The 12,658-nt window shown below is 46.0% G+C and overlaps 1 protein-coding gene across 8 annotated transcripts in view; it reads left to right on the forward strand.

Moving 5' to 3' along the window:
• The window catches only part of ELOVL5 (ELOVL fatty acid elongase 5), a 110,397-nt gene that overhangs the window by 56,354 nt on the left and 41,385 nt on the right, over positions 1–12,658 (forward strand). For 3 of the 8 annotated variants that reach the window (XM_038757168.1, XM_038757104.1, XM_038757242.1), the window contains exons 2-3: positions 4,813–4,894; positions 11,901–11,966. In XM_038757168.1, coding sequence (XP_038613096.1) covers positions 11,909–11,966 — 58 coding nt within the window. In that variant the 5' untranslated portion in view covers positions 4,813–4,894; positions 11,901–11,908. Of the gene's footprint in view, positions 1–4,812; positions 4,895–11,638; positions 11,770–11,900; positions 11,967–12,658 lie in introns of those variants that run through there. The other 5 variants (XM_038757315.1, XM_038757391.1, XM_038757525.1 and 2 more) reach the window with 3 other exon arrangements.

The raw sequence follows: 12,658 nt of genomic DNA on the forward strand, positions 1-12,658 counted from the left end.
TTCCCTTTACCCCACCCACAAGCCCCACAGCACCTGTGTACGCATCCATAATGTATTTATTTATAGTAATAAGAAGAATAATGATGGTATTTGTTAAGTGCTTCCTATGTGCGAAGCACTGTTCTAAGCACTGGGGAGGATACAACGTGATCAGGTTGTCCCAAGTGGGGCTCACAGTCTTAATCCCCATTTTACAGATGAGGGAACTGAGGCATAGAGAAGTGAAATGACTTGCCCAAAGTCACACAGCTGACAAGTGGCGGAGCTGGGATTTGAACCCGTGACCTCTGACTCCCAAGCTCGTGCTCTTTCCATTGATCCAAGCTGTTATATTAATGTCTGTCTCCTCCTCTAGACCGTAAGCTCATTATGGGCAGGGAACGTGTCTACTGACATATTATACTCTCCCAAGCATTTGGTACAGTTTTCTGCACACAGTCAGTGCTTTGCACATAGTAAGCGCTTAATAAATGCCATCAAAAAAAATGAAAATAATAAATAAATACCATTAATTGATTGTTTCAACTAAAATATATCTCAAATTACTGAGCCCTACAGTTCTTCTGCCTCCATTTCTTTGTCAAAGCCTAATGGATTGGTTTGCCCACCTGGATCTGAACCAAACAGATCCTCCCCCTGCCCTCTTAAGGATCCTGACGGCTCTCACGTGAACTGGGGGGATACCAAGCCTCTAGAACCTTCTCAGCAATTTATTTAATTTTAAACTTTAATTTTTTAACTTAGCTATGCTGCTACCATCCCTATCCGTAACTGTTGGGCCGAACTCTCCCCCCAACCCTGGTATCTCCACTCCTTTCACAACCAATCCATCCTCATCTCCACCACAAAACAGAAGAAAGAGGAGTTAGGGGCGTCCATTACAAAATTTTTAAAAATTGGTTTTAAAACAAAAAAGCCCGGGGTTTTTTTGTTGTGTTTTTTTTTGTTGTTGTTGTTTTTTTTGTTGTGTGTGTGTGTTTAATAAAAAAGGAAAGAAAAGCCACAGGGGAGGGGGCAGGTTGCCAGGAAGTGATGGGCAAGGAGGGATTAACCTTACCAGAGGTGCTAATTCGATCATCATGTTGGGGGTTCTGGAACAGATCCTAATTTATAACATAAGTGTGTGGGAAAACATACTGCATGTTCAGAGAACGTAAAACTCTGCTGTGTCATGGGGTGTGCTCATCAAAAAGTAGTGTTTTCTCTTGCTCTCAAGCACTTTCTTTCCCAGGGTAGTGATAGAATTCAGATTTGCTGTCCTACATCTGAAATACAGCAGTACAAAAAGCCTCCATTCTTCCTTTGATCTCTTTATGCACCCTGTATCTGAATAATGTGCTAGTAATTAGAGGTTAATTGCTATTCCATCATTCAGATTCCTTTGCTTGGAAACATGCTTTTTGCAGTCCCACAAAGAACATGGGAATTTTTTTTTTTATCCTGTCTCCTCTCTTCTTGGAAGCTGCTGTTCCTGACTTAGTAGCAAATTGCTTTTTTAAAAACGAGGACTCCGTGTTGCGACTGTAGAATCCCAGTAGCATTTGATTTGGGGAGAGTTATTGGCAGCAAACTTGAAGAATGTTCCCATGGCCCTGGGAAACAGGAGCAGATTGTTTGAAAGGGATTGAATTTGTATGGTGGGGAAAAGGAAGCGGAGAAATTCAGCCTCTCCACCTGCCTCCCCTGTGCCAGTTTATGCCCCCCCTCCCAAAATTCTTGGCTTCGGGGCTGGTTTAGCTGCGGGCAAGAGCAGGAGGGGAACAGAACAAGATTCGGGGGGTGAGGGTTGTTGCGGGGTTGGGACAGGGTGCAGTCCAGTAGTTAACCCGGGCCCTGGGAGGCTGCTGCAGAGAAGCCACATGATATTATACATCATATATATATATCATGTATGCATAGTACATGATCATCATCATCAATCATATTTATTGAGCGCTTACTGTGTGCAGAGCACTGTACTAAGCGCGTGGGAAGTACAAGTTGGCAACATATAGAGACAGTCCCTACCCAACAGTGGGCTCACAGTCTAAAAGATCATGTACTATACGTGATAGAGGATGGGCCTGCGAATCAGAAGGTCATAACAATAATAATGGCATTTATTAAGCTCTTACTACGTGCAAAGCACTGTTCTAAGCGCTGGGGAGGTTACAGGGTAATCAGGTTGTCCCACGGGGGGCTCACAGTCTTAATCCCCATTTTACAGATGAGGTAACTGAGGCCCAGAGAAGTGAAGGGACTTGCCCAAAGTCACACGGCTGACAATTGGCGGAGCCGGGATTTGAACCCACGACCTCTGACTCCAAAGTGCGGGCTCTTTCCACTGAGCCACGCTGCTTCATGGATTGTAATCCCGGCCCTGCCACCCGTCGGCTGTGTGACCTTAGGCAAGTCACTTCACTTCTCTCTGCTTCAGTTCCCTCGTTTGTAAAATGGGGATCGAGACAGTGAGCCCCACATGGATTACGGACTGTGTGCAACCCTATTTGCTTGTATCCACCCCAGTGCTTAATACGGTGCCTGGCACATAGTAAGCGTTTAACAAATACCATTATTACTATTATTATTGTTAATAACTGCCAACCGCTTTTGCACCAAATCCATTGGCTTTGTGATGAGATTTTCCTCCCAGGGGCACTGCTTGAAGAGTCTTGCTCAAGAGAACAAAACTTAGATCAGCTGGGCAGGGCTTTACCGACTTGCTTTCCCTTCAGGTTCATTATCAATCATCAGTGGTATTTATTGTGCTCTTACTATGTGCGGAACAATCTACTCAATGCTTGGGAGAGTGCAGTACCTCAGTGCTTAGCATAGTGCTTGGCACATAGTAAGCCCTTAACAAATAATAGTAATTATGGTACTTGTTAAGCACTTACTAAGTGCCATGCACTGTACTGAGCACTGGAGTAGAGGCAGGTTAATTGTTTGGGTATAGTCCCTGTCCCATAAGGGACTCACCGTCCAAGTAGGAGGGAGAACCTTAATTATTATTAATTCTTCCCCAATATTAAATTACTCCAAGTCAAGGATATCTTAAGCCCTGGCATGCACACACACACATACGCACGCACGCACACACACACACGCGTGTGTGTGCATGTGTATATATATATGCATATTTAAATAAATAAATAAAATTATGTGATCTGCATTCATATGAGAGAGAATAGATAAGCAGGTGCATGCAAATGAACGCACCCTTATGCTTAACTCTCTGGTTTTCTTGTCTTTCTTTGGAAATGTCTTCAATTGCTGACTATTAAGTGCGCGTTTTATGTTGTTATTCCGCTTCTAGAATCGTCTCTAAACTACATAATTCCCCATTCCTTGGAGGCCCTTTATTAATGCCGTTTGCAGTTCCCCTTGATCTTTGCTCTTATTCTTGCTGACCGAGGGAGGCCACCCAAGATGCATGATGTGAGACCTTTCTTAGATCAAAGTGAACATGTACCCTGCAGCTGCATAGACAGGAAGCCCCTGGAATACATCCCCCGGAGGACCCTTCAGTTTTCCAGTTTTCAGCCGGTTGTCTTCTGGAAACCAAATTTTCACCCTTTTTAGTACTGTAGGACTTCCCATTTCGTCCTTTGCAAAGGTTCTGGCCATTAATCGGGCTCTGTCCCTCCATTTTAATATACAGTTACTGTATTTATAAAGACTTTTATATTGATTCCAATGATCAGGTCAAGCGCAGTCCCTGTCTCTCACACAAAGCTCTCATTTTACAGAAGAGGAATCCGAGGCCCAGAGAGGTTAAGTGATTTGCCCAAGGTCACCCAGTAGGCCAGAACTGGGTCGAGAACCCAGGTCCCACACTGCCATTCTCTCTCTATTATATAGTACAGTGGAGTTTGACGAAGGGAGAGGGGCTGCACATTTAACCAGTAAGAACACTGTTGAGCTGTCATATCTACTGTCCCTGCTTGAGAAAGGCATCAACTGATATATTTAATTTAATTTTATTTTATTTTTTGGTCACCGGGATGGTTGCTACACTTGTCCATTGTTCCATTCCCGTGGGGAACCGTGAATTCTTATTCCTGAAACTTAAGCGGTACTCGTGATTGGCGGAAGAAATATAATCTGGGCCCTTGTAATTTGTTGACTTCTTCTGACCCAGTTCCGAAAACCAGTTGAGGAAACTTTCCAGGAGTGTAACTTTTTGCAGGCAGCAGCGGAGATAGAAAAACTCGAGGCAGACTGTGCTGCCTTTTCTTTTTTGAACTTCTCCCTCTCCCACCTCCGTTTGCACCGTTCTGGGACCCGTGGGGCTGGTGCTCTGCACGGAATAAGTGTACAGTGAATACTTTTCTTGGTAATAATAATGATGATAGTGATGGTGTTTGTTAAGCGCTTACTATGTGCCAGGCACTGTACTAAGCACTGGGGTGAATACAAGCTAATCAGGTTGGACGTAGTCCCTGTCCCACACGGGGGCTCATAGTCCCTATTTTCCAGATGAGGTCACTGAGGCCCAGAGAAGTGAAGTCACTTGCCCAAGCTCACACAGCAGACGAGTGGCGGAAGGGGGATTAGAACCCGTGACCTTCTGTCTCCCAGGCCTGTGCTTTAGGAGACGTCGTGCATCTTCTGTCAGCACGCTCGGTACGCCATGCCGCTTGGACGGCATTAATGAGGTTCTCCAAGCCATTGGTGAGACAGGTTTCCGCCGAGTCCCTTATCCATGGGATGTGGCGTCAGAAGCCTCTCGGAGTCGAGGTTGGCTCACTGGGTATTGCGTAGCTGTGGGAATGTCACCTCCCCCGGGTCCCGCCTCGGCTTATCTCGGGACTTCTCCCCTTCTCCCTTCAGATCCGTGTAGCCCGTCAGACTCCGCAGTAGCTTCTTTGCCTGCTCCTTTCAGAGCCCTCAGGTCACAGCGCGCCTGGCATCCGTGAGTACCCCCCTCGGGATTTGATCGTCCTTGCGGGCTTTCTGTTTCTTTTTTAAGGAGAAGAATAACGGTGATAATGAGGAGAGAAGCCACATGGCCTAGTGGGTAGAGCACGGGCCCGGGAGACAGAAGGCCCTCCGCTTGTCTGCTGCGGGTGACTTGGGACAAGTCATTTCATTCATTCAGTCGTATTTATTGAGCATTTACTGTGTGCAGAGCACCGTATTAAGTGCTTGGGAAGTACCAAGTCAGCAACATAGGGAGATGGTCAATCAATCAATTGTATTTATTGAGCGCTTACTATGTGCAGAGCACTGTACTAAGCGCTTGGGAAGTACAAATTGGCAACACATAGAGACAGTCCCTACCCAACAGTGGGCTCACGGTCTAAAAGGGGGAGGCAGAGAACAGAACCAAACATACCAACAAAATAAAATAAATAGGATAGAAATGTACAAGTAAAATAAATAAATAAATAAATAAATAGAGTAATAAGGTCCCTGCTCTGTGCCTCTCAGTTGCCTCATCTGTAAAATGGGGAGTAAGGCTGTGAACCCCAGGTGGGACGGGGACTGTGTTCAACCTGACTAACCCATAGGTACCGACACATAGGAAGCGCTTAACAAATACCATAAAAAATATTAAGAAAAGATTACTTATTGATTGTCAAATGAGCTGCAATTTTAAGTGCATTTTTTTTGCCTTAGATTTAGCTTGTGAATCACTGTTCATCCAGATCCCTTTCTTCCAAATTATAATAATTATATTTGGTAAGCATTCACCATGTGCCAAAAACCGTACTAAGGGCTGGGCTGGTTACACCATAATTAGATCAGACAGAGCCCATCTTCTGCTTGGGGCTGGCTTACAGTATAAGAGGGAGGGAGAACAGGGATCGAATCCCTATTTTACAATGAGGAAACTGAGGCACAGTGAAGTTAAGTGACTTGCCCAAGGTTACCCAGCAGGCAGATGGAAGAGTCGGGATTAGAACCCAGAACCTCCGACTCCCAGGCTGTTTCCAGGGGACCCACTGCTTCTCATATTACTTGCCCCATACCAACTTTTCCCCCGGTATGTATATTTTAAATAGGTTTTCTTTGTGACTTTTTAAAACCTGATCCTTTCAGAGTCCTTTTAGAACCTGAGCCTGTTGGTGTTGGGTCATTTTTATTTCTCTGATTTATAAGTTAGAGAAGCAGCATGGCTCAGTGGAAAGAGCCCGGGCTTTGGAGTCAGAGGTCATGGGTTCGAATCCCGGCTCCACCAATTGTCAGCTGTGTGACTTTGGGCAAGTCACTTAACTTCTCTGTGCCTCAGTTCCCTCATCTGTAAAATGGGGATTAAGACTGTGAGCCCCACATAGGACAACGTGATCACCCTGTAACCTCCCCAGCGCTTAGAACAGTGCTTTGCACATAGTAAGCGCTTAATAAATGCCATTATAAATAAATAAGTTCTCTCAGTAGTGGTTGTTTTGGCCCTGCAGCCCCACCACACCTGTTACATGTGGTCTGAATTCTGTCACCTTGATAAAGGGAGCAAGTAAGACGGTCAGTCGGTTCTGTCCAGATGCGTATTTTCACCATGTGTGTTGGATAGGATGCTGTTTGGGAATTAGCAAACGTTCTGCACGGGCCTCCGCCTGGGTAGAGTGCGACATGGTGTTGGAAGAAGCGTCCTTGTACGTTTGCACCCTTCATCCGACCCGGAGTGAGTACTGCCGGGCAGCTTTTCCTCAGTGAGGGTTTCGGCAAGAACGCAACCCCCCCTTGCCGAAGGAGAAGTGGGAATAGTTGCTGTCCTGATCCTGCCCTTTGCAGCCCCTCAGGGGACAGAGCAGGCGGGGCACTCTCAGGATGGCCTTGGGGTTCCCCTTTGTGGCTGCTGGGGACCCCACGTCTGCCCACTGTGTCAAGGAGGCCCTGAAATGTCACATAGGATGGATTCAGTTTTGTTTTCTACTTTTTAGTCAGTGCATCCAATATCCTCTGTAGCTCTGTAGCTCAGACAGATTACATCTGTGGCTTCCCTCTTATCTACACTCTCCACCATATAATAATAATAATGATGGCATTTGTTAAGCGCTTACTATGTGCAAAGCACTGTTCTAAGTGCTGGGGGGAGATACAAGGTGATCAGGTTGTCCCGCGTGGGGCTCACAGTCATCATCCCCATTTTGCAGATGAGGTAACTGAGGCTCCGAGAAGTTCAATGACTTGCCCAAGGTCACACAGCAGACACGTGGTGGAGCTGGGATTCGAACCCATGAGCTCTGACTCCAAAGCCCGTGCTCTTTCCACTGAGCCACGCTGCTTCTCACAAAGTTGTCTGGCATGGCATATTTGGTGGATCTGCTGTTCATAATAATTGTAATAGTAATTGTGGTATTTGTTAAGCACTTACTGTGTGCCAGGCACTGAAATAATAATAATTATGGTATTTGTTAAGGACTAACCAAGTGCCAAGCAGTGTTCTAAGCACCGGAGTAGATGCAGGGTAGTCAGAGTGTCCCCCGTGGGGCTCACAGTCTTAATCCTCATTTTACAGATGAGGTAACTGAGGGCCAGAGAAGTGAAGCAACTTGCCCAAGGTCACACTGCAGGCAATTGGCGGAGCCGGGATTAGACTAAGCGCTGGGATAGATACAAGGTAATTGAGTTGGATACGGTCCCTGGGGTCACAGTCTTAATCTCCATTTTCCAGATGAAGTGACTGAGGCCCAGAAAAATGAAGTGATTTGCCCAAGATCACACAGAAGACAAGTGGCGGAACTGGGATTAGAACCCAGGTCCTTCTTACTCCCAGGCCTAGGCTCTATCCACCAGGCCACACCAGAAACTTCATTCGATTGTTTGATTTGCTTTAGTATCTCCTCATGTCTCGTATTAAGGTGACCAGTTTGCAGTGACCAAATCAATCCCTGTTTCCTCACGCTTTTCTTTTTAATGGAGATTCACTTCATTTTCTAATTTCTTCTCTGTCCCAATCTAATTTGGCAGAAAGGGATCTGGATGGATAGTGAGTCACAAGCTAAATATAAGGCAAAAAATGGCCACCAGTGTCCAAACCTTCTTAAGCTATTCATTCATTCAATCATATTTATTGAGTGCTTACTGTGTGCAGAGCACTGTACTAAGTGCTTGGAGAGTACAGTTCGTCAACAGAGACAATCCCTACCCAACAACAGGCTCACAGTCTAGAAGGGGGGGAGACAGACGTCAAAACAAGTAGACAGGCATCAATAGCATCAATATAAATAGATAGAAGTATAGATATATATACATCATTAATAAAATAAATAGAATAATAAATATGTACATATATACACAAGTACTGGGGGGCGGGTGGTGGGGTAGAGCAGAGGGAGGGAGTCAGGGCGATGGAGAGGGGAGGAGGAGCAGAGGAAAAGGGGGGCTCAGTCTGGAATGAGCTTTCAGTAGGGATAGGATAGGGTATGTGTCCTCAGCCATGTTGTTTTGAATGGGTCCTCCTTTTTTTAAGTGCAGTCATTTCTGCCAAAATGTGGTAGTTGTGTTATTGAAGAAGCTTGGGATATGGGAAAATCGCATTCTAATAATGTTTGATTCAAGCGGAATTAGTGAGTTCAGGGGTAGATGATTCGAAGATGCCGCCATTTCTGTCATTTTTCTATAGCAATTTTGTCATTTTCCACCGCTTGCAGAATGCTCTGCACCCTTGCCACTTATAATTGTTGTTTTAGTGCATTGAGTACTGGAAAGTTGCAAAATCACAAGATACCAGCAAGGCTGGTGCAGAGACAGGGACGTGTAGAAAGATTACATCCTGACCAACGCTGGGTGGGCAACCTTCTCTTCCTGCACTGATTCTGCTTGTGTAAACTTGTGGATTGTGCATATCCACAGTACAGACTTCTTGTGTAGGAAAAATGTTTCCTAATTCTGCCATCCTGTAAAGAAAGCACCGGATGTTATTCACCCGGCAGAATTCTTCATTTTCTTGCCTGCTCAATCAATGAATCTTATTTATTTAGTGCTTAACTGTGTGCAGAGCAATGTTCTAACTGCTTGGAAGAGTACAGTATAACAGTATAACAACGTTGGTAGACACATTTCCTGTCCGTAATGAGCTTACAGTCTAAACGGTGAGACAACTTTGTTTGATCTCTTGTTTGATCTTTTTTCCACCATCATCATTTGGAAGAGTCAGGTGATTACTGTGGATTAGAGGTTCCAAACATTGGACAGGTTTATTTTTGAAAGGCATCTGGGGAAGAAAATCCACCCTCCTCTACCACTCGTCCCCTTCCTGCTCTCCCGAGGATCTTCAAAGAGCAAACCAAACTGTAAATTCATTCATTCATTTAATTGTATTTATTGAGCGCTTACTGTGTGCAGAGCACTGTACTAAGCGCTTGGGAAGTACAAGTTGGCAACATATAGGGACGGTCCCTACCCAACAGCGGGCTCACAGTCTAGAAGGGGGAGACAGACAACAAAACAAAACATATTAACAAAATAAAATAAATAGAATGGTAAGTATGTACAAGTAAAATAAATAGAGTAATAAATATGTACAAACATATACAAGTGCTGTGGGGAGGGGACGGAGGTAGGGCGGGGGGAATGGGAAGGGGGCTAAGGGGGAGAGGAAGGAGGGGGCTCAGTCTGGGAAGGCCTCCTGGAGAAGGTGAGCTCTCAGTAGGGCTTTGAAGGGAGGAAGAGAGCTAGCTTGGCAGATGGGCAGAGGGAGGGCATTCCGGGCCAGGCGGAGGATGTGGGTCGGAGGTCGACGGCGGGACAGGTGAGAACGAGGCACGGTGAGGAGGTTAGCGGCAGAGGAGCAGAGGGTGCAGGCTGGGCTGTAGAAGGAAGGAAGGGAGGTGAGGTAGGAGAGGGTGGGGGGATGGACAACCTTGAAGCCGAGAGTGAGGAGTTTTTACCTGATGCATAGATTGATTGGTAGCCACTGGAGATTTTTGAGAAGGGGAGTAACATGCCCAGAGCATTTCTGCACAAAGATGACCTGGGCAGCAGCGTGAAGTATAGATTGAAGTAGGGAGAGACAGGAGGATGGCAGATCAGAGAGGATGATGCAGTAATCCAGTCGGGATAGGATGAGAGGTTGAACCAGCAGGGTAGAGGTTTGGTTGGAGAGGAAAGGGCGGATCTTGGCGGTGTTGCGGAGGTGAGACCTGCAGGGTTTGGTGATGGATTGGATGTGAGGGGTGAACGAGAGAGCGGAGTCGAGGATGACACCAAGTTTGCGGGCTTGTGAGATGGGATGGATGGTAGTGCCGTCAACAGTGATGGGAAAGTCAGGGAGAGGGCAGGGTTTGGGAGGGAAGATAAGGAGTTCAGTCCTGGGATTGCAAATGGGATTGCATACCACAGACGAGAGTGCCTGGATTGCCAGAGAGCATTTTGGGTAAGCAGCTGCTCATTCTGCCTCTTGCCCCGGGTAGGCTGGTAGTTCCACCAGCTCTGCTCGTTGCCCCCACCCCTTAAGAGTGAGGCCGAGGCCCTCTTGAGTGCCATATGGGGCACTGCCAGGAGTTGGATAATAATAATAATGGCATTTAGCGCTTACTATGTGCAAAGCACTGTTCTAAGAACTGGCACTGTTCTGGCAGGCACATGCCCTCAGGGGTTCCTTTGGCAAGCCCCATCACTGCCCACCTACTCTGGTCCCTCCACTTGATTAATGCACCTTAATGGGGCGTGTCGAAGAGGGCCGTGGTTTAGACAGCTGTCCACCTGGGGTTCGGCTCTTCTGGGTCCACTCTTCATGGCTCTGATAAGGGAGGGGACTTGTGGGATAGTGAAGAGGGGAGGGACAAGCGGTTTCCTTTAATTTCTTCGTCTAGACTAAGCTCTTTCTGGGCAGGGAAGGTATCTACCAACTCTGTAGATACACCAGCAAGTGTCAAGTTCCCAGGATTGAGGCTCACACCCTACACTCTGAAGATCTTTGGGGTGGAGAGGGGTGTGCACTGAATGGCTACACTCCGCAACTTCTCAACTGCAGGAAATTGCTTTGTAAGAGCTTTTGGTGGGGTGCTTTAAGGAACTTGGGGTCTAAGATCCGCTAACCCCGAAAAATTTTGTGGTAAAAACCACAAAATGAGTAATGGTAGGTAGTCATTTTATTCTATGTATTGTAGTGGAACTGGAAGTCAGTTGTTTTTAAAGGTGATGCTACTGCCGGTGTGATCCTTATTTGAAAGGGTTATGTGGCAACTTCGGAGGTGAGGCAAACCTCAACCTTCAATTCATCACCTTTTTAAAATAACCACCTGCGAGTAGCAGAACTTCCATGGGTTTTTAAAACATTCAGCTCTCTGACATGTTTAGCAAGTGAGGGGATGTGTTCTAAGCTTTGAAGTGAAAGTTTTATATTCCCCTTTCACTCCCCCTCAGTATGACCCATTTTGTGGTGCAGTTTTGTCTTCTTTCATTTCTCCCGAGCTTCACTTCTGGTTCTTTGATGAGTGCTGCTCTTACTGAACCAAGCCACTCACTGACAGCTTCAGGGAAAGAGTGTTGGACTAATAATAGTAATAATAAATGTGGTATTTGTTAAGTACTTACTATGCGCCAGGCACTGTACAAAGGGCTGGGGTAGATACATGCAAATCGGGTTGGACACGGTTCCTTTCCCATATGGGGCTCACGGTCTCAATCCTCATTTTACAGATGTGAAGGGACTTGCCTAAGGTCACCCAGCAGACAAGTGGAGGATTTGGGATTAGAACCCATGACATGACTCCCAGCTCCTTGCTCTTTCCACGAGGCCGTGCTTCTTCACACACTGTGCCGTGCTGCAAGGCACATTTTGGGAAGTTGGTGTTTTAGCTGGCTCATCCTCAAGGACTTGTCCATCTGAATTTGGAGGTCATTGAAAAAGAAACACGCAAGTGGTTTCACCTTGACTATATGGCATTTTGTAAATAAATTTTTTTCTGTTAGGGGAAAGGCCTTTGTTATGAGTAGAATCTAATGAAACGTTTTTTTTTTCTTAATAGGTTTTAAAATGGAGTTCCTGGATGCAACCATCAATAGTTATTCAGAGATTTTGCTTGGACCAAGAGGTAAGGAGATGCATGCATGTGCTTTGTGTAAGGTGATTTTTTTTATGGTATCTGTACCATAAAAGCAGCGTGGCTTAGTGGAAACAGCCCGGGCTTTGGAGTCAGAGGTCGTGGGTTCAAATCCCGGCTCTGTCACTTGTCAGCTGTGTGACTTTGGGCAAGCCACTTAACTTCTCTGTGCCTCAGTTACCTCATCTGGAAAATGGGGATTAAATCTGTGAGCCCCACGTGGGACAACTTGATTACCTTGTATCTACCCCAGCACTTAGAACAGTGCTTTGCGCATAGTTAGTGCTTAATAAATGCCATCATCTTCATTATTATTATTAAGCACTTACTATGTGCCAAGCACTGCCCTACGTGCCAGGATAGATACAGATGAATCAGGTTGATTGACACAGCCCATATCCTACATGGGGATTAGTCTTAATCCCCATTTTATAGATGAGGTAACTGAGACATGGTGAAGTTAAGTGATTTGCCTCAAAGCCACACAGCAGACAAGTGCAGGAGCTGGGATTAGAACTCAGGTCCTCTTACTCCCACGCCTGTGCTCATCCACTAGGCATGCTCGTTCTACTAGGCCACACTGCTTCCATGCTTGATGGTACTAAAGCACAGATCTGGTGGAGAATGAGGTTATCATTCGGGGCCTTTAACAAGAAGGACACCAGTTTGTTTCCCCCCCGGAC

This window comes from Tachyglossus aculeatus, chromosome 1 (assembly GCF_015852505.1).
Source record: "Tachyglossus aculeatus isolate mTacAcu1 chromosome 1, mTacAcu1.pri, whole genome shotgun sequence".
NCBI lineage: Eukaryota > Metazoa > Chordata > Mammalia > Monotremata > Tachyglossidae > Tachyglossus > Tachyglossus aculeatus.